At 39.8% G+C, this 25,574-nt stretch overlaps 1 protein-coding gene across 4 annotated transcripts in view; it reads right to left on the bottom strand.

Annotated features, from left to right (window-relative positions):
- The window catches only part of arhgap32b (Rho GTPase activating protein 32b), a 123,961-nt gene that overhangs the window by 79,845 nt on the left and 18,542 nt on the right, over positions 1-25,574 (bottom strand). For all 4 annotated transcript variants that reach the window (XM_086225830.1, XM_086225833.1, XM_086225834.1 and 1 more), the window contains one exon: positions 9,708-9,984. In XM_086225830.1, coding sequence (XP_086081956.1) covers positions 9,708-9,802 — 95 coding nt within the window. In that variant the 5' untranslated portion in view covers positions 9,803-9,984. The remainder of the gene's footprint in view (positions 1-9,707; positions 9,985-25,574) is intronic.

The raw sequence follows: 25,574 nt of genomic DNA, 5'->3' as shown, positions 1-25,574 counted from the left end.
ACTCTCACTCCCTCGGGTAGAGAGACTCAACAGCCCTTTGTAAGGGGCCATCCAACCCAAACTCCAGGAATACCCCCCACAGGGTGCCCCTGGGAACACGGTCATAAGCCTTCTCCAGATGCACAAAACATATGCGGACTGGTTGGGCAAACTCCCATGCCCCCTTCAGCACCCTAGCGAGGGTCAAGAGGTGATCCACGGTTCCACAGCCGGGATAAAAACCACACTGCTCCTCCTCAATCTGAGGTTCGACTATTGCCCTGACCTTCCTCTCTAGTACCCTGGCATAGAACTTTCCAGGGAAGCTTAGGAGTGTGATCCCCCAATAGTTGGAACACACACTCTTGTCCCCTTTCTTAAAGATGGGAACCACCACCCCGGTCTGCCACTCCAAAAGCACCGCCCCCGTTGTCCACGCAATGTTGCAGAAACATGCCAACCAAGGCAGCCCCACAAATCCACCCAGGGTGGATCTCATCCACCCCTGGACCTCTGTCACCGTGGAGTTGCTTCACTGACTCAGTGACTTCTGCTCCAGATATTGGACTCCCTTAGAGATAGGGTGAGAAGCTCGGTCATTTGGGAGGGACTCAGAGTAGAGCTGCTGTTCCTGCATGTCACGAGGAGTCAGCTGGGGTGGTTCGGACATCTTGTGAGGATGCCTCCTGGATGCCTCCCTCAGGAGGTTTTCCAGGCATGTCCAACCGGGAGGAGGCCTCAGGGTCGACCCAGGACAAACTGGAAGGATTACAACTCTCGGCTGGCCTGGGAACGCCTCTGGAAGAGCTGGTGGAAGTGGCCAGCGAGAAGGCGGTCTGGGTTTTCCTTGCTGAGGCTGCTGCCCCTGTGCGACCCAGACCCAAGCAGAGGCAGACGATAGATCGATAGATTACTCGATTACTAAAAGAATCTATAGCTGCAGCCCTAAATAACTTATATCAAAACTTACACTTAATACCGAATTTCAGTGCAAAACAAAACTCACATTCACATCTACATGAAATGCTGGCAGTTTCTTTTTTCATCTGCACACATATGCACAGTTGCAGTAGAGTTTGTCATGACAGCCCTAGTTTGGCCAGCCACAATAATATCCTCTTCGACTTTTCACTGTTCCACTCAGTGGAACCCACAGGACATGTTCGGAACACCAAGGCAAATTTGGGGAGAGTGTCAGAGTAATTAGATTCCCAACAGCAATCTTTCTGTGAGTCATTCTTATGTGTTTAACTATGAAAAGTACAATTTTAGTCAGACTAACATATTGTAGTTGTAGTCTCACACTAACTAGACTTTGATAATGTTATGTGTGTCATGACAGCTGGTTAAAAAAAAGACAATTAGATACTAAAGTAGATTAAAAAGTGTTTGGAAACAAGATAACTCACTGCACTGTTTTTAGGGTTGTAAATTATCCATCTATCTGAATCAATAGCAACCAATCCTAATGCATCAATGTAACGCAGAAACATCAGTCCATCAATGTTGCATTTCTCTCCTCTTCCAACTTTTACTTGACCTTTTTCGAATTACTTCTGTTGTGTTGACATTTACTAAAATAATTATCTTTTCATTTGTGAGAGTTTATAGTAATGGAACAGATCGTTTCATATGGACTGCAGATCCCAACAATGAATTGAACCTGTCCTTTGTAAATAATCAAAAGAAAATCCATTGAGGACAGCACACAGATCATTTCCACATTGACAGAGAAAGCCTTAAAGGGCAAAAGGTGATGATAACAAGAAAAGAATAAACAGATTAGAAGCAGTTCATAGGAAATGCAACGAAATTTGAGCTTATTCGACTGTGTGCATGTTGTGAATCTCATCCATACGCTGAAGCCTCTGCAGTCAGCCAGACGTTTCGCTCTTATGGCACCGTGGCAGTCTAGCTGTCCTGCATATGGCACTAGCTAGTCATGTTTCTATTACACTTTGTCATCAGACCATTAAGACCAGTGAATTGACTAATTGCTATGATCCAACAAAAGAGAAACTGCTCAAAAGATATTTGTAAATATATAGTCAGTGCTAGAGTTCGGGGATTCACGAAAAAAAATTAAAACCTATGTCTCCATTAATATTATTCTTTTATTTGTACAAACTTACAAAGATGAGTCAACATTGTCACAGTCACTGACTACAATGGTTATTCTTTCACTCAGCATGACTTAAGCTCGGACTTCGTGCCCAGAAGTGATAGTTACTGTTTAATTAATAGCAGCATGGCTCTGATGAAGCATTGATTGCAAGTAAAGTTAAAAAAAGAGGAATGTATTCAACCTATTCTAAAGTTGTTTTGGTGTGTTTGTTTTAATATCCAATACTTCCAAGGATAATTTTAATCAATTTAGTCCCATGTTTAAACAACTCATTCTTCCAAAACATCTAACATGCAAACTGATTGCAAAACCTTTAATTTCTCCACTATTTGCCCACTAATATTGTGGAGCACTAAGTTTAATGAGCTGAGTGCAGAGGATTTCATAAACGAAGAGTTAATTGAGACACCAGGAAACATCCAGGATAGATTTTCTGTCACCCTGTAGACTAGACTAGATATTGACTTTTATAAACCCAGATAATATACATTTACAGTTAAGGCATACAGGAACTTGTACACACTTTGGGGACAATATAAGCCCTCACCAGAGATTGCCTTTTATGTTTTGATTGGATCCACCAGAGGAGCAAACAAGGGTACTGCTGAGGATCTGCTGCATGATGGTGTGTTCAACAATGAGCAATAATTCTGTCTGCATCGTGTTCCTTTGATGAAGTATTTATACTGAAAACATTCTCTATGCTGCACCCTATTCAAGCTAGCATAACTCAATATAAGGTGGAAGACATGTGGGTAACCTCTTCCAAGAAATAAGTAAAAATGTCTTTTTGTTTGTGTGGGGTTTTTTTTTTCTAGTTATAGCAGCAACATTGCTTTCAGCCATGTTCACACTGATACTGCCTTCTCATTCAATTTGAATGGAGCCCATCTGCTGGTACAGCGGATGCACCAAAACAGGGAATTCCACCAAGAAAATCCAGGGCCAGCCTTTTAAGAAAAAAAATTTATCCTTGTTTACCTTGTCAAAAAACAGATGTCACAGTTGAAGTAGCTCATGGCACACATTGTTTTCAGGCACATTTTAGGAAGTAATCAGTCTTGTATTTCTGTTGATTTATCAGCTGAAGGAACTATCATTCCTTCTTGCTGATAACTTGATTTTTAGTGGTAGCAGTCTAATTTTGATAGACTTCTCAGTTGTTTTGTTTTTAGTTTATCTGTTCACAATGTGTGTAACATTCACCAAATGGCTACTGATTCAGAGCACATGCTAGCATTTGACCTAGGTGCAGTTTCAACATATCAAAGGTAGGGATGTATTGATCCGTTGTTTTTTTTTTTTTTTACCCTGATACCATTCCAGTTCTTTCATACTAAGAGTCTGCCAATACTGATCCAATTTGATCTGATATGGTAAACATATCACACAATTCAAGTAGGGCTATGTTACTCAACCAGCTTATGTATAAACGTAACAGTTGAATAGCTATGGGGATGTCTCCATTTACTGGTTAACCAACCATTAACATTGTAAGGTTAATGTTATTAGTTCAAAGGTTAAACGTCTGGGTTACGGTAGACATACGAATCAAGTCATTCATGCAATGACATGCTGGGTTGCACAGCCCTATTTCACAGTTTCAAAGAAAGATACTGAATAGTGATAATAATAACTTGGATTGGTATAGCACATTTCAAAGATTCAAAGCCGCTGTGTGAAAGGGAGTGCCGAGTATATTCCACTGCCAGAGTAACACAATAAAGATGCTCCTAAAAGTGTTAGCGAGGTGCTATCACTGCACATCATTGTGGAGGTGTTTTTCTCTGCCATGAATTGATAGAGTTCCCATGGAACTAATGGACAGCATGTTGTCATGGATAAATTACCACTATAATAAGTAAGGACTCAGGTACAACTGGCTGGTTTCTGTCAGCTGTACTGATAATGGAGTAAGTTTATCTTAACTTAAAGCCTCTCTGTGCGTGGCCCTTGAGGAGTGTGTGTGTGTGTGTGTGTGTGTGTGTGTGTGTGTGTGTGTGTGTGTGTGAGAGTGAGTGTGTGTTTTCCCATTTGTGCATATATTAGGGGGGCTGAACAGCAGGTTATAAGGTTATATACTATTGTGCTTTACCTCATTTCATGTTTTTCACCACTGAGGATCTGGACTTAGATCCTGGTTCTTATAGAGACACTAAAGTTCTTTCATTCACAGCAGATGCAGGTGTCTGACATTGTGTGTGAAATCGTTACTTTATCTTGTTGCTTGTGCTATGATTTGCATATAATGCATCCTAGCCCCAAGATGAGAGTCTGTGTCTAGCTAATTAAGCATTAGCAACAAGAAAAATGGCTGGATTGGCCCAGTACATCAGATCTGATTAGATTCAACCCCAAATGTAGGAGTTAGTTATGATTTTCTACTGGACACTCTGTTATGAATGACTATACACACACACACACGCATATATATACACATACATATATATACATATATATATACACATATATATACATACACACACACACATATATACATATATATACATATATATTATATATACATTTTATATATGCATATATATATACATATACATACACACACACATATACACACACACACACACACACATATATACACACACACACACACATATATATACACACACACACACACATATATACACACACACACACACATACACACAGGAACTAGATGAAAAGAAAATGGTCAATTTTCAGTGGTAAAAATTAAAGCAATGTTGTGACTCAGCCAACATTTCAAAATTTCCATTCTAAGCAACTGTGTACTGTAATGCCACTTTCTGATAAGAATTTAATCAACATGTTTATGGAAATGTTTGAAGCAAAGCAGGACACTTTTTTTTTGCTTCAGGTTATTTACTTTGCAATATTCCAAGGGTGCCTTAGTGTGGAAAGCTCAGAGATGTTGAGAATCATGTCTGGACTTGTGATTGTGTACCAATGTTGGGACCCTATCAAATAAAAAACACCTCATTTTACTGGTGCAGTTTAAGGTTGCCATACCATGAGAATTAAAAATGTATTCCCATGAAGATAAAGAATGTAACCCGAGCATGAAACCAAGCTCGCTGTTAGTTTAAGTTTGCTTACACCAGTAGATTAATTCCTGTAAGTGGGAAATCACTTCACAATAGAGAGAGAGCCTCTTCATCGCAAAATATTTTAGTAATGTGTCAAAGAGCACTGGCCTTCTAAGCTTGATGTAGTCAGTCATCCTCTGAAATCGCAGATCTTTGGGTGTACAACATGCAGATTAGGACAGATGAATTGATCTTTATGAAAATAAACTAGAAAAGAGATGAAAAAAACATAAAATGCTCAAAAAAAGGAAAAGGGAAGCAACCATACTGAACATTGACTTTTGTGTTTTCACAGTTTCCTGGTCAGAATAGATACCGTGTCCACTTTAAGTTAAGCATAGGCCTGGGCAATATGGACTAAAAATAAAATCTCAGATTTTTTTCACAAAAATTCAATTCACGTTTTTTTTCCCCAATTTTGTTAAGAAAATAAGAAGTGGAAGGGACAGAGAGAACTCAAAACAAGTTCTGCTCTTATCAAAAACTTAAATAACCACTGTATATAAGGGTACCATATCTTTCGTGATGTGCTAAGCGACCACTTCAGTGATTGCTCTCCATCGTGCCCCTTTCTTATCATACAAGGTCCCATGGGTAAATGATTCCACCAAGTTAAGCTGTTTTTCGTGGGAGTTTGTCGGTTATAGAGGTCTTGTTCCCCTGCAAAGAGCGGCATTTCTCCCACTTGACTGGATGCCTCTGTTTTAGATGCTGAAATAAGTTTGTTGTGCTGCTGCCTTTTGCAGCATGCAGTCACTTGTTCAACGTCTGTCGCCAAAAACCCAAACCAGTTCCAAACCACTGACGATTAGTGTTGTCACGATACTGGAATTCACACTTCGATACGATATTTTGAAAAATATTGATATTCGATTCGATTTTGATACTACGCGATGTTTTTTATTTAAAGAAAAATAAAGAACTTTATTCTTGAGGAAGAGAACTTCTTCAAGTTATTCTTTACACATTAACAGTGTGCAACTAAGTTTTAATATATGTAACCGACCGACGATTAGCTTGAGCTACCGCTCGCTAACAAGACAACATGTTAAAGTAAACACTAATAGATGTGATAACTCTAGGTAACACATACTTCAAGTTCTACTGTTACCAACCTCTGTACCTCTAAATCTATACAGGTCCGGGTGTCTGCCTTGGAGGTGCTTTGCTACATTCGTCGTGTTTGCTCCTTTTGTCGGCACAGTTCTGTTGCATCTCTTGCATGTCAGCTTGCTGCTGTCCTTTGGCTTTTCTTGTTCATCCGACTCAAATCCAAAGAACCTCCAAACAGCACTTCTGCTGTTTTGTTGATTTATTAAAACTGGTTGCGAAGGTCCTGCAGATGCCAACTCATGGCAGCTTACACATATAGAGCAGGTGTTTGTGTAAGCGAGTGTCTCTGTCTCTACGAGGCAGGAGGGGAGGGGCTGCTGCACGATGGCTCGCTCCCCAGGGCAGCGCTCTGTCTGTTTGTGTGTGTGTTGGCGGCGGCAGTGCATGTGTAAACAGGCAGGTAGAGTATCGATACATCGATACTATGGAAAAGTCATTTTGTACCGTTTTTTTATTTTTCAAAATCAATATTTAATCAATAAATTAATATTTTTGACAACCCTACTGACAATACTACTCCTTTCTTAGAAACAAACTTCTCGCTCTCATTAGCCATGTTGCTGCTATGCGTACACAGGAAACAAGGGGGATTGGTGAGGGGGAAAACTATGGAAACTCCTGGGGGACAAAAGGTGCGCCATAGCAAGAAGAATAAAAAGATAAAAAAAAATTTTTGAATTGTCCACAACAAAAACTAGAATTAATCGATAGAATCGATGTATCGCCCAGGCCTAGTTAAGCAGCTGATGGACTACCCGTCGGGCTCATATCCCATCTTGGCAAGACAGGGGAGTCACCAGCGGATGGTGACCTGACTATGATGTTGCTCTACATAGATTAGTTGACAGTTTATCGGGTTTTTTTGCACCTGTGCATAATTATGTGACTGTGCAGGCTAATGTGTAATCTGCATATTGTCCTATTTAAGGAGCAGAGGAAGCAAAGCAAAGGGTGGGCCCTACAGCATGATGGAGCATCTGTGCATACTGTTGTATTTTCCTCTCTGTGTGTATTTTAAAATATCATGCAAGAAAACATTGATGGAAACTGTAATATTAAAAAAAAATCCTCTATTTCATAGAAAAGGGTTCTATGCTCATATTACTGCCATCTTCTTACATTACAAGGCTGTTTTTCATCTCAAACAGACCTAATGCGCATCCCCTCTTGCAACATTTCCAAAGAATGCTTAAAATTTGCTTGACCACAACATGAAAACACAATTCATGCTGATGAGAACAGTCACTCTTCTAAAGAAGAAGAGAGTGAAGATGGAACCCCAGATATATAGAAGATAATAACCGCTGTAAATCTGCTCATTCATCACATCTCCCTTAGCTTACTGTCAATTAGGATCCTAAAACAACAAACAATGAACCTGAAATCAGCTGCTTTTAAGCATAATTGGAATTCTTTACCCCAAGCAGCCAGCGCATACCTTGGCACCTGCATGATTTATTTAACTGTAGATTTAGTAGACCTTGGTGGCTGGCATGGGTTTCCTTCTGCAGAACACTGCTTAGCTGTCCAATCATCAGTCTTACTGGATTAGGGAACTACATACGCCATAGAGTTTTACAGCTTTTCATTCCCTTTCTCTATTTATCCTCCTGCTGGAGAGACTTGTTTCCAAAATCTGCCCTCCTGTGCCCTGGCTGTTAATCTACTCAACCAAACCTGTCCACCAGGACTCCCCCCCAACAACTTTTCTGATGTGCTAATAGCCGCACCCTTTCTGTTATCTCCAATACAAACTATCAATAAAACAGAGTGACAATGATAATCTCAAAATTTCAAAAACAAGTTCCCCTGTCCTTTTTGCTCTTGGATTCTCCCTCTTTATCTTGTTTTCCTGTCTCTTTATTTGCACTCACTCTCAGTAGTAATGTTGGACGACTTTCTAATGTATGCTAAGCTACCGCTGCCATGGTAACCACGGTGCAGGATTTAGACCAAGTTCAGGTCTGGAGGGGTGGTGTAGAAGGGGCAGGTGGGGGGCTTATCAGCCTTCACAGTAATCCCCCCGCCCAAAAAAACTAAAGATAATATAAAGCCCACATTTGCAAAAACACAGACAGATGTACAATTGTAAAGCCACACACACACACACAACTAATCCAGTGGTGGGAATAAAGCCACTTCAAAATCCGAGCAATAATGTAGGGGAGGGAAGCCTCTGGTTAACTGTTTGGATGACACAGGGACAGCAGCATGTGCAGGCAAGGGTCTATTTTAGAGAGCTCTGGTGAAAATGTGCCTTCACTATTGAAAAAAAAAGAGGTGACTTTAAAGAAAACAGAAAGGAAACTACTGTGAAATGAGTCACTGCAGTAGGCTTTATTCTCTGTCTCTGACTGTACAGTTTGTGTCAAAGGAGATCCCCACAACGTGTAGGAGATTAGTTGGAACACTTTGATGGAGAGCGTAACAAATGTAATATAGAGGAGATAAGTGATATCCCAACTGCAAATAGAAGGTGATGAGAGAGCTCTCAGTGTGTGGGGAAAGATGTTGATTGTGTGCAGTTATTGTCTGCACATGTGATAGCAATGTTTAAGGACAACTTCCTCTCTTAAGTGTGCATGCGTATTTAATACAGGTCTGTAAGTGTTTTTGTGAGTGTCGATGCTTGAGGGTGTTGGTGTGAGTAAGTGTGAGTGCATGTGATGACAGTGCACGGGCATGTGGGTGTGCGTATACAGCTGTGGTGATGACGTAAGGGGCTGAAAGCTGATATACGCGGCCCCTCAAAAGGAGGCAGTGGTGTTTGTAGCTGGGAGTTGACTGGCTGAGTCAATAAAGGAGAAATGAATGAGGGCAATCCCATGGTGACATTTATTGATAGCTGTCACCTAGTTGCTATGGGTTGAAGGGGTATGGGTGGGGGTTAAACAGGAGGTGGGGTGGTGACAGTGCAAACTCACCCTATCAGCTCAGCTATACTGTAGCACCCACTCAGTCACGTCTACCGATGCATCCCCCTCCTCCCCTGCAAGCGCATACGCTGGTGTCATTTCTCCTTGAGGCATAGAGGGAGCCAAGTAACACCCCCCTTCTATCATCAAAACACACTCAAGCAAATGCATGTGCACGCTCACATGCACACTCATGGAAACAGCTACAAGCAGCAAATGCCTCACGTCTGGTGAGTCTAATCATACAGTGCACACACATACATGAACACAGAGTACCAGATGATTTCTGTTAGCATGGATTCACACACAACACATTCACAAACACTCCGAGCCCCCTACTCTGACTATAAACAAACTAGCATGCTCACCAAATCACAGCCTAAGGTGTGGTCCTCCTCTCCACACACTCTCTCTACCCTCCGCACTCTAATGAAAAGAATTGGTGGGGTCAGTACATGAGTGTGTGCCGGCTTTGTCATGTGCTCTTACCTGTCTAAGATGTCATGGCTGGACGTGGCTGAAGCTCCCAGCAGTCCTAGTGCTGCACTCCCCACCGCTGCGGCAGCCCCGCTGCCTGCCTCCATGATACTGACTCACTGCAATGAGTAGCCTGCCAGAGAAGCTTGGGGCGGGGGGGGGGGGGGGGGGGCAGTAGAGGTAGCTCAGGAGGGAGAGAGACGAATGATAAAAGAAATCACATGCAGAAGCAAGAAGCAGGGTGACGAGAGGTGGGAGAGAGAAACGTGTGGAACAGTGACAGAAGAGACTGTGAAAAGATGTGTGGTAAACAAGAGAAAAGGGGAAGGGGATGGGAAGGCAGAGAAAAAAAAATCATTAACTGTGTGCAGAGTGTGTAGATCAAATAAGTCATGCTGATGGAGCTTAGTAAATCAGGGTTTTACTTGTTAACACATGGCTTTTCTGGCACACACATTCCTGTGAATCAACAGTTAGACACCAACATTGGCCGCCCTGCTGTCCTGTTGGGCCTACCGTCCCTCGACGATTATATCCTCAACCAACAATCTCAACGTTTTTTTCTAGCCAATCCATTTTTCAACTAAGGTTTTTTTTTGTTTCAAGTTTCAATCTAAGTTGCAGCAGTACTGAGTAAACATGCAGTTCCTCACCAAATTTTTCATACCAATTCATTATGCAATGGAAAACTTTACAACACATTTTTGCAAAGAACAACAGACTTGCAGACACAAAAAAATTGTTCATATTTACAAAAGTATGGCTATGTTTCTTAAATGAAAAAACACCATTAAATTCATGAGAAATTAATAAATCTACCCCAAAATCAAATTTTTCCCAATCTGACAATGATGAAGAGTCCTTAAGCGGAGGCCCTTTTGTGGGGATTAGCAGGGGATTTACCTTTGCTACATGGGAACAACTGGCACACACTTAAGATTTCAAGAATAACGGTATAAGAGCACATCATTGACCTCAAGACCATGTCTATGTATAAGATTCTCAACTGTCCCATATTACCAATGCCCGGATATACTTTTTCATCAGATAATTCCTACATTGTAAAATGTTATAAGCTGCAAAAACCGAAACCAATAACTGTTTCCAGAATGAAAAACCAAGAGTATTGACGACTGAGTCTCTTGTACTACAGTCGGTTGTTAACAGAAAAAGCAACAAAGCAATTAAAGTTTGAATTCTATCTCAGCAATCCAGAAGTCTTGACTTTCCAAAAGTAGTATTTATTATCTATACCCTTAGTCATAGCTAAGGTACTTTTCAAAACAAAATGTTTTCAGTCCAAATTGTTCCATACAACCATGTAATACAGAATGGCATCATTTGCCATCATTCACTTGTAAACACTATGTCTGACATTATTTGTATCTGTTAGTCTAAACTCAGTAACTTGAGTTATTTTTGGGACTGTCATCATTGCTCTGCTCCTCAACCAATGAATCATCACTGTACCCATAATCCTTGCAGAGAAGCTCCTCTTGGGGTGAAAATGTGATAATAACGACCTGCAACGCGACAACCTCTCAATGAAATCTAAATGTGACACTGTCATCAGATGACAATAGATGACAAGAACACAACAAGAATGACCTTGTAAAGCAGAAAGGGAGACAAGAGTCCATATGGCAGTCACCGAGTATGTACTGTGCAGTAAATCCAGGAGGAGGATGCTGGGGGGGCTGGAGGAGTAGGAAGTGTAGGAGGAGAGGATCCTCACAGTCCGTGGTAAAGCAGCTGCTTTTACATCTGAGGGAGAGTTGCTGGGTTTATGTAATCCCAGGGCTCAGTATAAAAAAAAAGAACCATATATAATATACATATTTACTATACTATATGTTCACATGAGACTGTCAAGAATTGAAACAACGCAGTGTATCTTCTGAAATTATTTTCTGTAACTGTACCTGGCATCCCTTAATGCTTAGTTTCTAAGTTTCCCCTCAGTGGTTGACCAATCTTTGTTCTAAAAGAACAGGGCAAGAATATAAATTATAGGACCAATAAGACACTAAATTATCACTTTGGTTTGACCTGTGATGACATCAGAACACCCAGCTGTGCTGCTGCCTGTGAGTCTAGGGGGAGGGTGGATTATCAACTTGTGAGACTGGATACAAATTAACTGCTCAAGACAACTGACAGGTTACCTACACTTTTTCTCAAACCAAATGCAAATACTTATGTGATGGGCAGTACATTTCTGAGCTACTCAAAGCAATATAGCTGTGGTCTACAACATAAAAATCTCAAAATATCAAACTAAATCACAACATGATTTTTTTATATGGTGTTTGTCAAGGTTTTGGTGTCTTAAGGTGGTATTTTAGAAGGATCTTTTACCATTTTTAGCAATTCTCAAATGGGAAAAAATAGTTCAATTATGAGGCATGATTGTGCATGGGAATAGAAATAATGTAGGATCACTTAATCACTTCAAACTTGGAATATTCGAATAGACACACAGCCAAAACACAATGTTAATTACATATTTATAACAAGAAACACTTCATAATATAGATGTTGATTATAGCTATGGCATCCACTATCGCCCCAATCAAGAAAATAATTAGTCTATAATTCTTCTCCATGGGTTAAAATCAAACCAAAGCAAAATTTAAAAATACATCACAACCCATAGTTTTATTATGATCAGAATGCAATTAAAAATTCAAGCACTTTCCAACACTTTATTCAAAACCTTAAAAACTCCACACTAAATTTCAAACATATTCCAGGAATTCCATTATTATACAACCCAAATGTGCAAATGAAATATGCTACATTACAAAAACCATGGAGGAAGGGTTACTTGTGGATGCAGTCACAGGCTCCATGTTGAAATTCATCTCATTGGGTAAGCTCTTAAATCACCCACAAAAGCTGCCAGGTCACACAGGAAGGACATAACCCATCAGACAGGGCTGCTGTTTATCTGTGCGTCTCCATGTATATGCTGCTGTGGGCTTCAAAATGTACATTGCTTTTGTCATTTTGTGTAGAGCAAATATATAGTGTATGCATTATTAGCAAGAGGAAGTGAGAGTGTGTATACCAGGCAGACAAGGCAAGCTGAGCGTCCTGCAAATACCTGATGCAGCAGAAAACCCATAAACTTGCTGACCTCGAGAGAGGACTAAGACCCAGCCAACAAAGACAGAATTGTAAGGAAACTTCTCTCATTCTCATCAGGATTGCCATATAACTGGAAATATCATACATTTTCCAAGATCTTGGTTTGCCACAAGTTTAAGGCAAGAAGTATCACAAGCCCAAAAGATGCAATTAGTGTCCAATTTCACATCCCCTCTTCTCAGTTGAATTGCTCATAAAGAATGTATTGCAGTGAGCCGGAGCATATCAAATGAAACAGCACAACTTGACCTGTCCTTACAGCTCTTTGCCTACACCTGATTCTCCCTTGAAGAAGTTACAAAGTCCAAATGTCTTCAGAAGCTACCATATACCAAAGTCAAGAGCAGAAATTATGCTCAAAGCATTGTAGAGACATCTGGTTTTGAAATCACAAAAAAATGTCTGATACAGATCCGCTCCAGAATATGCTTCATCCAAAGAGTCAAAGATAAAAACAATGACATCAATTAGGCAGTAAGCACACATTTAGTCAAATGGATAAGTCACAATGTTCCAGCACCAGCCACAATTCTGATCTTTCCTGAGTCATGCCTTTAAGAAATCTCTCCCCCCGATCATCTTATGTTTAGATAAATGTAAAGCCTGAAGTTGATGGAACTCTTCATGAATTAATGTGAAAATAGCTCAGGGCTCATTGGGTTGAAGCAATATTTAGCCAGAAAAGTGTAATTTAACTTTCAAGTCCTCATAAATAGGTGTCTTGTGCTCCTGCATCTCCTCTTTATAAACCCAGAATGCAGAAAGAGCCAGCCAGGTATATTTACCTTGAAGTAAATGGCTATCCTCTCAACTTAACACAAACAGCAAAACTGTCCAAAAATGTTAATTTACAAACACTATGACTCTTCAGGTATAACCCATGTCTCCTTTATCTAGCCGTACGCTCAGGAATCCACAAGCATTCTGATTTGAACAAAAGCAAACACACTATAACCCTTCCACTTCAATCCTTGTACAAGGTAGTGCCAGACGCAAAGTGTTAAAGTGAGTTCGTTTTAAGCTAAAATCAGTGTTTTGAATTACTGTGTGTGAATTACTGAGCATGCAGCTAGATAAAGAAGACATGCCTATTTGTGAGTACATGAAATACAAGAAAATACATTTTTTGAATAATGTTGCTTTAAATCTGCACAATACAACAGTGAATGCCACATTAAATTTAATTCAGACCAAAGTTTAAAAAAAAAAAGTCTATTAATCCTTGCAACTGCATGCTTGGTACTGTTTACAATCAGTGTATCCTCATATATTTGAGTAGCTGTGCTTCTACAGTGGAGTGATGCCATGAGCCTTTCCCAGCTGCCTTCAGGTGAGAGGCAGGGTTCACCCTGGATGGGTTGCCAGTCCATCGCAGGGCCAACACATATAGACAGAAAACCATTCACACTCAGTCACACCTACAGTCAATTAATATCCCTTTCACACTGAAAAACGCGTATCAACGCGGGTTTTTGTACCCGCGTTTGCTCAGCATTAGGGTGCATTCAAGCTTCCAGTAGACGCGGGTCTGAACTCCTGCTGTGAAGACTGCATGCCTGTGTTTTCTCTCTCTTAGTGATAATGCAGCACTGTGGTGCAGTGGTTAGCACTGTTGCCTCACAGCAAGAAGGTTCCAGGTTCAAGCCCCAGCTCAAGGATGGGGTCTTACTGTGTGGAGTTTGCATGTTCTCCCTGTGCCTGTGTAGGTTCTGTCCAGGTACTCCAGCTTCCTCCCACAGTCCAAAGACATGCAAATGGGGACTAGGACTGGACACTTTGACACACGTGTTTCTGTGTGAAAGGGGTATAAAAGTAAAATGGAAGCCAGAGCCTTCAGCTATCAGGCTCCCCTCCTGTGGAACCAGCTCCCAGTTTCGGTCTGGGATGCAGACACCCTCTCTACATTTAAGAGCAGACTTAGGACCTTCCTTTTTGATCAGACTTGTAGTTAGGGCTGCTTAGGGTAGCCCTTAGATATCCTGCTATAGGCTTAGAGGAATGGAGAATGGAGAATTGTTGGATGTAAATTCATTGAAGGAGCGTGGTTCTAGACCTGCTCTACCTGTAAAGTGTCATGAGATAACTTTTGTTGTGATTTGGCGCTATACAAATAAAAGTGACTTGACTTAGACTGCCAGGGGATCACCCATGGGGCACTGGGCTTCTCTCTCCTCCTCTCTTTCCTCTCTGTCCTCCTATATGTGTCATATATAAATCATACTCAGTGTTTTTAATCCATCTTCTTCTCCAGAGCCTTCGGGGTCCCCGCATCCCAGATCCCGGGTGCTGCTGGAGGAGGCTCCAGACCTGAAGAGGCTCAAGAAGCCAACCACAGCTCCACCTGCTCACGTCCCCATCTGTCCATCAGTCTCTTCCTTTTCTCTCTCTCTTTATCTCTGTCCCCCTCTTTCCATCTGTATGTCTTCCTCCATTATCTGTCTTTGTCTCTGCCCCACCTTCCTGCCCTCTTCTCCCCCAACCAGTCAAAGCAAAAGGCCGTCCCCATCGAGCCTGGATCTGCTCGACTTTTCCTCCTATTAAAAGGAAGGTTTTTATTGCCGCTGTTGCAGGATGTGCTTGCTCATGGAGAATTGTTGGGTGTAAATTCATTGAAGGAGTGTGGTACTTGACCTGCTCTACCTATAAAGTGTCACGAGATAACTTTTGTTGTGATTTGGTGCTATACAAATAATTTGACTTGACTGCCCAACAGTGGACACAAATGAATGAAATTGTTTCTGTTATGCAAATCTAAACATTGTGAACAAACACTGATGAAAAAACATTAATCGAAAACCCTGTTCTGTGACAAACACAATACAACTATCAGTAAATAAAAAGAACTTTGAGAAAGGAGAACTGTGACAAACTGTGACCGGATGCTGCATCACAATGTGCAAGCATCTTTAAAGTCTCCTGCTTATAAATAAGTGCCCCCCCCCCCCCCCCACATGAATGTGCTATGAATGTGTGATGACCACAGCCCTTTCTCAGTAACCACCCCCACCCCCATTCATTTGCACGCAGTCTGTTCAAACATATTGATATGCAAACTAGCCAATGATGTCACCCAAGCACCCCTGAGCCAGTCCTTGGAGCAATAAGCATTTTTCTGTTCTCCAGTGTGTGTAAGTGTACTGTTGAGTCAGATAAGATCACAGTATGTAACCATAATTTGGTGTCCATTATACACAGCAGAGAAGTAATTTGTGAAGCTTGTTCAACTGATTATCAAACAGGTTTTAAATCACCTTTGAGTATCTCCATTGCAAAATAAACTTTCCTCCTGAAAGTAAGACAACCAGGGCAGTATCCAGACACCTTCTGCAACAGCACTGAGAAGAAAAGGCACATGCATTTGGTCTCTTTTTCATGTGCCAATTTCTCTCCATCTCATGAATGTTTTCATAATTGAAATATAATGCAATTGCACATTATGGAAGGAAGGATGGGTATCCAGGATTGATGGATCAGTGTTGGCTAAATATAAAGCCAGTCCTAATCCAACCATGTCTTGACACTATTGTTGTCTACAGTGTAGTGTCCACTTCCTGATGTTACATTGCTGCACTCCTGTGTGAATCTTACTTTTCACATTAGCGAATGACTCTGAGGTTGAAATAAATTACATGAATGTTCAACAATCAGATGTTAATAATCCTAGCAAAGCAATATATAAATCATTCATTGAGCAGTACACTAATTTTTGTCAGTATTGACACCAGCTGTTAGGTTTGGAGCAACTCGCCACATGAAGAATATTTATCCTCACTCCATAATTGAAAAAGACAATTGAAAATCCACCCACTTACATATTAAAATGGATCTATTCTTTTTACTCTTCACGTATTGATGTAATATGCCATGCATTTAAATGACAGAAATGCCAACTTTTCAATCTTTTCATGTGTCAGCATGTTTAGAAGGACAATAATGAACCTTGAGCCTAAAACCATTCAGCCAGAGTTAGAAATCCCAACCAACCCCAGTGACATCATGTACTGCAGGTGGAACCTGGGTATTTCAGGTTTAAGACCTGACACTTTGATTGACTATGATTAATTTGTGATGTCAAGTGACAGAGCTCACAAATTATATTTCATTTTGAACATAAACTTCTCCTAGGTCTATGTAAAAACCTCCACCAGGTTTTGTAAAAATCCAACCATTTTACATAGTCATGCTGACAAAAATGGTACTCAAAACATACCTTTGGTAAAGCTAATACTAGCAAGCCAATGTCAGTTTTTCACATTCAAGAATTCATTAACATCTGATTTAACTAAGCATTATAAACTAAAATAGCAATGATTGCTGCATTAACGTAAATTTGAGTCATATAACCAGGCTGATTGTAGGGGTTATGCTTGCAGTAAGAGCATATTACATTGAGGGGCAGTGCAGAAAGACTGACTCCATGTAAGACAATAACTAGACACTTGACTGGAATTAATCTATAAATTAAACTGAGAACCATTAATCAGCATTTCATCACCCAGAAGATATGAAATTCGCATTTGAGGTCAACTATGGGATGAGAAGTAAAACAGTTTCCCATCTCGAGCCTGCTATACATTAGTACAACCAGTAAACCTAAATTTAGGTGACTCTACAACATTCTGTGCCTGTAAAACAACAAGCTTTACATTTTCCAGTCTGGATTTCAGCCCTTGTCAGTAGATTTTGGTAAAATATCTGTCCTCTTGCTATTGTATCTTCCTGCTTCATTTGATATGGTTGCATGTATTCATAGACAGACCCGATCTAACATAACCTTAAGTTGTTTGAGTCCCTGTTTCAACTGATGACACATGGAGTTCCTCATAGGAGCTGATACATAAGACAATGCTGACCACCTCCAGATCTAAGCTAAATATCTACCCATTTACCACTAATTTTCATTTCAATAAAGTGTATTTGCTTGACTGATGTATTAACTGGGTTTACATGGAGCCTAATATTCTGATTATAATCAGTTTAAAAGCCCAAATAGAATAATAATGCTCCATAGAAACACCTCAGTCAGAATAGGCAGGCCCATACTGAATTAAATTTCAACTGATTTCAGAAGGGTAGTTAAAACCTTTTCATAAACCATTCAAAATCAAAATCAGGGTTCCAAGTGCATTATCATCAAGCTGTTATTGAAATAAAAGCATAAAAATAAAAACATCTGGATCTCCATCTTCATCCTTGCAGTTGATCAACTTCATAATTTATTCATCTTTTTGCGCATCACACATCTGTTCTGATTAGACATGTCGGTGCATGTAAGCAACTGACTAGTCCAGATCATATCCCAGCAGCTGCCCTGAAATCCTCAATCATGATTTCAATCACAATGAAAAATGTGCATGTTAACCCATCTATTCACTTTAATCTCTATTTTTGTTCATTGTTATAAATAGGAGAAAAAATGTTCTGAAAGGTCACTCAAAGATACTCAAAAGTTACAGAGCCATCTGTTCTGTCCAAGTGTCCTTGAGCAGCTTGACCATTGGCATATATAGTGACAGGAAGTGAAACAGTAACATATTAAGCACCTCACCTGAAAAAAAAAACTGTACCTTAAAAAAAGTACCTTAAAATTCTTCTTCTAACTTACCAAGTCCTTAACAATCAGGTACCTTCATATTTGACAGGGCTCATAGTACCCTAGTACCCAGCTTCAGCCCTTTGCTCCCAGGATGCAGGGTTACTTGTGGTTCCTAGAGTCTCGAAAAGTAGAATGAGAACCAGAGCCTTCAGCTATCATGTTCCCATCCTGTGGAACCATCTCCCAGTGCCGGTTCAGGATGCAGACACTCTCTCTTCATTTAAGAGCAGACTTAAGACCTTCCTTTTTGATCAGACTTATAGTTAGGGCTGCTTAGGCTGGCCCTCAGATATGCTGCTATAGGCTTAGACTGCCAGGGGATCTCCCATGGTGCACTGGGCTTCTCTCTCCTCCTCTCTTTCCTCTCTGTCCTCCTGTATGTATTATACATAAATCATACTCATACAGTATGTGTAACCAACTCATCTTCTTCTCCAGAGCCTTCGGGCTCCCCACATCCCAGATCCCGGGTGCTCCTAGAGGAGGCAACAGACCTGAAGAGGCTCAAAGCAGCCACCCGTAGCACCACCTGCTCACGTCCCCATCTGTCCATTAGTCTCTTCCCTTTCTCTCTCTCTTTCCCCCCCAACCAGTCAAAGCAGAAGGCCATCCCCATTGAGCCTGGACCTGCTCTACATTCCTGCCTATTAAAAGGAAGGTTTTTGTCACCGCTGTTGCAGGATGCGCTTGCTCATGGAGAATTGTTGGGTGTAAATTCATTGAAGGAGTGTGGTACTAGACCTGCTCTGCTTGTAAAGTGTCACGAGATAACTTTTGTAGTGATTTGGTGCTATACACATAATCTGACTTGTAACTAATGACTAAAAAAAAAAGATTTGTCAAGCTCCTCTAAGAGCTTTTTTTTCTAGCTGCTCATTAAAACATTTTGAGGAAAATCACCTTTCAAATATTTCAATTCACTGTTCATGACAGAAGAGGGAGGTTTCCACAAGATGTCGGCCTTAACAGATGACTAATCATTTAAATCAAACCAGCTACTTATTAACTACAAGAATTTTTAATCCTAATTAAATGGATATGGGGTACATTTTACTATAATGTTGGATTGAAAATAATATGAGGATGATGACAGAGACATGCCTATCAGTTCCACCCCCAGAGGTGCTGTATGTGCATTCAGCTGAGAGGCTGCGTTGATTTGACCCAACGTGTAGGTCAGTGTCTGAAAAATATTAGCAAAGTAACTGAGAACAAAACACAAAGAAAGAAGAATTGCAATGACAGAGCCCCCTCATTAGAAATGCTGCGTCAAAAACACCAGTGGCATCAACTTGATGCAGAATGGGGGTTGCAATGGTATGAGATATTCATGGTATGAGAAGTAGCTGACTGTCCAAGAAAATGTTGGCCAATTATTGATGAAAATGTCAGATTTCCCCCAAAATATTAAAATATAAGCTTTATTGTAAGAGAATATCCTACAATAATAAACAATACATGATGATGTACACACTCAAAAGTTACAAATTCTGCCTTTTATGATTTGTTCATGTTCAGTTTTTTTTCCCATCCCCCATTTTGTAACCCACTTTTCAAAACACCCTGTGCAAATTTGCTACGATGCTGGGAACTACCGGTGCCTTATAGGTACTATAATTTCTGGCAACCCCAGTAGAGCCCCAAACTGGACTCATCCACCTGTGCATGGCCCGTTAGAAGACCACGTCTTGTCACGAAAAGGGGGAATTCCACCAGTAAGATGTAACGCGTGGGAGGATCACGTTATTCCCACTGATTCTTTCCCCTCCCATCAAGATTGACATTCCAGCTAAACTGAGACAGGACCTTATGCCAAGCAGCATTGAGGCTCTGTGGTTGCAAGTTCATTTACCACATGTCAAATCATTACTGATAGGATGTTGTTATCGACCACCAAGCACTAAAAGAGAATATATAGATACATTGTGTGAAATGATGATTGATGTGTGCGACACTGGAAATGAGGTTTATTTGTTGGGCGATCTGAATATAAATTGGCTATCTCATGAATGTCCACTAAAAAAACAAAGTTGCGTCTGTAACTAATGCCTGTTCTTTAACCCAAGTTATAACACAAAATACACGCATATGTACAAATAGTGCTGGGAAAATGACATCGACATGGAAAGATCACATTTTCACTAATGCTGTTGACCTCTGCTCTAAGGGAGTGTCAGTTCCTATTGGATGCAGCAACATAGTGGCCATTGCAAGGAAAATAAAAGTACCAAAAGTGGCTCCTAAGCTGATCTATAAGAGATCATATAAGGGTTTTTGTCAAGAATCATTCTGTAAAGATGTAGGCAATACTTGTTGGTCAGAAGTATATGAGGAGACAAATCCAGATGAGGCACTTAAAGCTTTTGAAAAAGTATTTTATCAAATTATTAATAAACGTGCAAAAGTGAAAAAAATTGAGAGTGAAAAAATTTAGGGCGCCATGGATTGATCAAGGTTTGAAAGAGTGCATGGTTAAAAGGGATGAAGCAAAACGTGTGGCAAAGATGACTGGTAACAAAGATGACAGGCAAATCTACTGTAAACTGAGAAATCAAGTCACCAATATAAATAGGAAAAACAAAAGGATGTATTTTAAGTCAAGAATAACTGAATGTAAACATGATGGGAAAAAGCTGCGGAGCACTTCAAATGAGTTAATGGGACGAAAGCCCAATTCAACGCTGTCATTTATTGACACTGGTGAATCATTCTTAACAAAGCCCAGTGAAATAGCAGATTACTTCAGCAGTTTTTTTCATTAATAAGGTAGATAAATTGAGAAATGAAATGACATCCACAAGAAACGCATCATCATATTTTAATATAGAACAAAAGATCATGACAGATAAGAACTGTCATTTTGAGTTAAAGAAAGTAAATGTGGGAAAAGTGCAAGAGTTACTATTAAGCATCGATAATGACAAACCAGCGCGTAAAGATGACTTGGATGGTAAACTTCTAAAAATGGTGGCCAGTGATGTGGCAGGTCCTGTCTGCCATATATTCAATGCCAGTATAGCAAGTGGTGTATTTCCTGTGCGGTGGAAAGAAGCTAAAGTAACTCCTCTTCCAAAAAATATGAATGAGAATTTCAGTGGAAAAAACAGTCGTCCAATAAGCTTGTTACAAATTCTCAGCAAACTATTAGAAAAAATTGAAACCGAAATATTCAAGACTTTTTTATGGAGAATAAACTGTTTTCAAACTTTCAACATGCTTACCGAGAAGGACACTCAACTGGTTCAGCACTAACACAGATAACAGATGATTGTCTAAGACATATCGATAATAAACAGGTAGTAGGTGCATTATTACTTGATTTTAGTGCAGCTTTTGATCTTATAGACCATACCATATTACTGAACAAATTGAAATGTTACAATTCTACAAATAATTCAATTGAATGGTTTAAAAGCTATTTGTCAAACAGGAAACAGTATGTTTTTTATAATGGAAGTTATTCACAAGTGGGGAAGCCACAATGTGGTGTGCCAGAGGGCAGCTGCCTAGGGCCAGTTCTTTTTTCTATTTTTACCAATGACTTACCATTAGTTTTAAATCATACAACACCAGTAATGTATGGTGATGACACAACCTTATACATGCCAGCAAAATCACTTGGTTATTTAACTGAAACTACGAAATCAGAATTAGAATCTGTTTTAACACGGGTCGAAAATAATAAACTGGCTCTCAATCTATTAAAAACAAAAGGTATTGTATTTGGATCAAGACTTGCTTTGAAAGATAAACCACAATTGAATATATGTATAAAAGGAATGCAAATAGAACAGGTAGAGGAGACAAAACTGTTAGGCATTACTCTAGATAGTGGGTTAACATGGTCAAAACAGATTGACAAGACTGTTGCAGCAATGGGAAGAAGTCTGGCTGTCATCAAGAGATGCCGTTAATATATGCCACAGCAATGTATTCCCCAAATTGTGCAAACATTGGCCCTCACTCATTTGGATTATTGTCCAATGGTCTGGTCTAGTGCTGCCAAAAAAGGATTTAATGAAACTTCAATTGGTCCAAAATGAGCAGCACGTATTGCCCTGTGCTGCTCAAAAAGGACAAATACCAACAGAATGCATGCCATTTTGGGTTGGCCGTTGGTGGAAGACAGACTTCGTATGTCCCTTGTGTCATTTGTCAGAGGCATCATTGCATCCAGAGTTCCGACTGTCCTGTATGGTCAGCTCAAGTTTAGCTCCAACGAACATACCGACAACACTAGACATGCTGTACAGGGACTCTTTATACTTCCAAAGTCACAATCTAATACAATGCAACACAGTCATGTGCAGAGCAATGAAAGAGATAAATAGTATCCCATCACAACTCATACAAGCAAATACTAGAAAATCTGTTTTTAAAAAGAAATTAAAGAAATATTTCACTCAGCAGTAATCACTTTTGATCATGTCTGTCATGTTGACTGTATTGGCGTCATGGTCAGTTTTGATTGACACATCGGAGATGTTTCCATTTAACCACTAGTGATGAAAAAAAGATGCTTGAAAGCATCGTGATTCAATAAACTCCCCTCTTGACTGCCTATAATAGAAGCTGATATGCAAGATAATAGGGCTGCTATTATTGATAAACCAAAACCTGAAAACCATTTCTAATTCCAAGTCATTTCTTTTGCAGTTTTACATTCCACAATTTTGGACAGAAGGGACATTGAGGACTTGGCTTTATCCTAGATGATAAAAGGCAGGGGTTGCAAGCTTTTTCCCCCCTCACACAGAAATGTGATGAGGAATCAATCAGGGAATCAATATTGGAATTATAGCTTTCCTTCTTTATTCTTGTTTTACAATGAAATACAATATTAGATGGAAGGCATGCCAATGATATTTCATTTTTGGCATCCCCTCAGCCAGAGACACAGAGTGATACTATTTGTTATCATGACATAACAAGAGCATGTTGATAATATGTCAGCTGTGCATGCTTCTAGTGCTGGACAATAGATGTCATAATGTGCTGGCAGTAAAAACAATCATTAAGACTAATGCAATCAGAACCACCTTTTGGATTTCAAGTCAAGCAAAGGTTTCAGTCCAAAATATACTTCTAAGTATATTAAGATTTCTGATGTAAATCCTTTGCTGATCACTCATATTTAACCAAAGATATGGAGAGAGGTGTTTGCATGTTTGTGTTTGTGTGTGTGTGAGTCTGAGTGTGTGTGATTGTTTCTGAAAAGCTTAAATGCACTCCACTTGGTTAAAAAAAAAAAAAAAGACCTTCCCGGGTTCCCTGCTATGCTTGTGCATTTGGTTTAAAGCCTTGTTAGTCATTGAAGCCTGTTTAATACACTGGCATGTGGTTAGGTCTCAGGGGATGACGCAGAGGATTTGATGAACTAAACTGCATTTGGGTTAGCATCAGGAAAGCTAATCTCACAGACAGCGGAACATATGATACTGCCAGCCAAAGTCGGAGCTAAAGCAATCCAGTCAATATTGGTGTACAGGATGTAGCTTGAATTAAGGGGCTTAAACTATTGATGCATTTACACTATTGAAAAACAATGAGGTGCATTACAATTTTGAAGAAAAAGAATTTTGACAGAGGGCTACTGGAATATAATGTGATACAAACATCCAAGCATCAATTTGTCATAAACTTCCCAATATAAACTATATTTCAGAAGATAGGAATACCAATAGGGCAAGCTGAGGGAACTGAACCACCTGCAAATTAGAACAGCTGCAATTAGCCAACAGATCATCTGCTTCCAGCTTCATAAATATGAGGAGTTTCTACTTTTCCTCGACATGGATTAACACTCCATTTAAGTATCTTGAAAACAAGACTGGGCAAAAATTATTCAAGAGGATATGGCTTTTTAGAAAATATAATGCAAGTTAACAGGCACAGGTAAAGATTGACCTTGGTGGAGATTTAGAAGCTGTTGAGGGGAGAAGGGTAATAAAAGTGGTTTCCTAATTAGCAGAGACTAAAATCTGATAAGGTTCCCACTCAACTTGATACAACAACTAAGAGACCACACTTAGTGAATTACAGGAGAAGATAATGCAATGAAAGATGAGATGAAGATCTAAATTAGTGAAGAAGGAGGGACGCAAATGTATACAGAAGGGAAAAGAAGCAACCAGACATTTTCATTGACTTTGGTGTTCAGTTCCATTGTAACTTGCTTCCACATATATTGATTTAGTTATTCTATGCTTGTGTATTAAATTGCGATTTGTAAACACCTTCAACGTTATATCTCACTTAACCATATCTCTCCTGAGCTAAAAAATACAGTTCATCTAGAGATAACAGTGTAACTAATGTAGAAAGGTCAAGAAAGAAAAGAACTATTATAGGTGCATAAGGGGAAGAATGCCTCGTGAAAATTTCAGGAAGCCTTCATGTTATAGATCAACTGCAGAGATGGCTTTCAGTAAAACTTATTAAATTAGAATTAAATTGTCCTCAACTTTTGTGGGCTCTGAACACTTAAATAAATTGCAACTTAAAAAGATACAATGGCCACAGAACAAAGAAAAAATCTTTAGGGGGACACAAGCCCTTATTGTTCACACATCGTGTGAGATGGCTTCATCGAGGTTGTAACAGTGTCACATGTGCAACTGAACAACGCACCTCTGGATGGCTGGTTCATTATTTTGAGTACTCCATTATCAGACGTTATTGATGAGTGCTTTCACTTTGGTTTGTTTTGATTTGTTTAAATGAAAACTGTTGAATATATGAGATAATTTTATTATTACTATTGATAGTCCTTATTAATACTGTTTCACCGACCAGTCCTCAGATGGGGGAAGGGCATCACTCAGGGAAACGTGTCCTCTGAGACCCTTTCTCCGACTTCATTACTGAGTCGATCACAAAAACTACACCCACTTAAGTTCTTGAATGAAATGGGGGGCTGGCTGTATAGGGGTGCCATGTGAGTGTCAACATTTCTAACCATTCTTTGGGAACCCCCTAACCCAAGAGGTATCCAAGATTCTCAGTCAGGCAGTCAAGAAGCTAAGATTTGTTGCCATTTCCTAGCTGGAGATCAGCCGCAAAATATTTTGTATTATTCAACCCTTGAGAACAGAGAAGCTCAAGTATACTTTTCAGAATAAGATTGCTTTTTT

Source organism: Aulostomus chinensis, chromosome 15, assembly GCF_037954235.1.
Source record: "Aulostomus chinensis isolate RoL2024-O1b breed Wild chromosome 15, RoL_Achi_v1.0, whole genome shotgun sequence".
NCBI classification, from domain to species: domain Eukaryota; kingdom Metazoa; phylum Chordata; class Actinopteri; order Syngnathiformes; family Aulostomidae; genus Aulostomus; species Aulostomus chinensis.
Note: the sequence above shows the minus strand (reverse complement) of the source record. Positions and strands in the feature narration are given on the sequence as shown.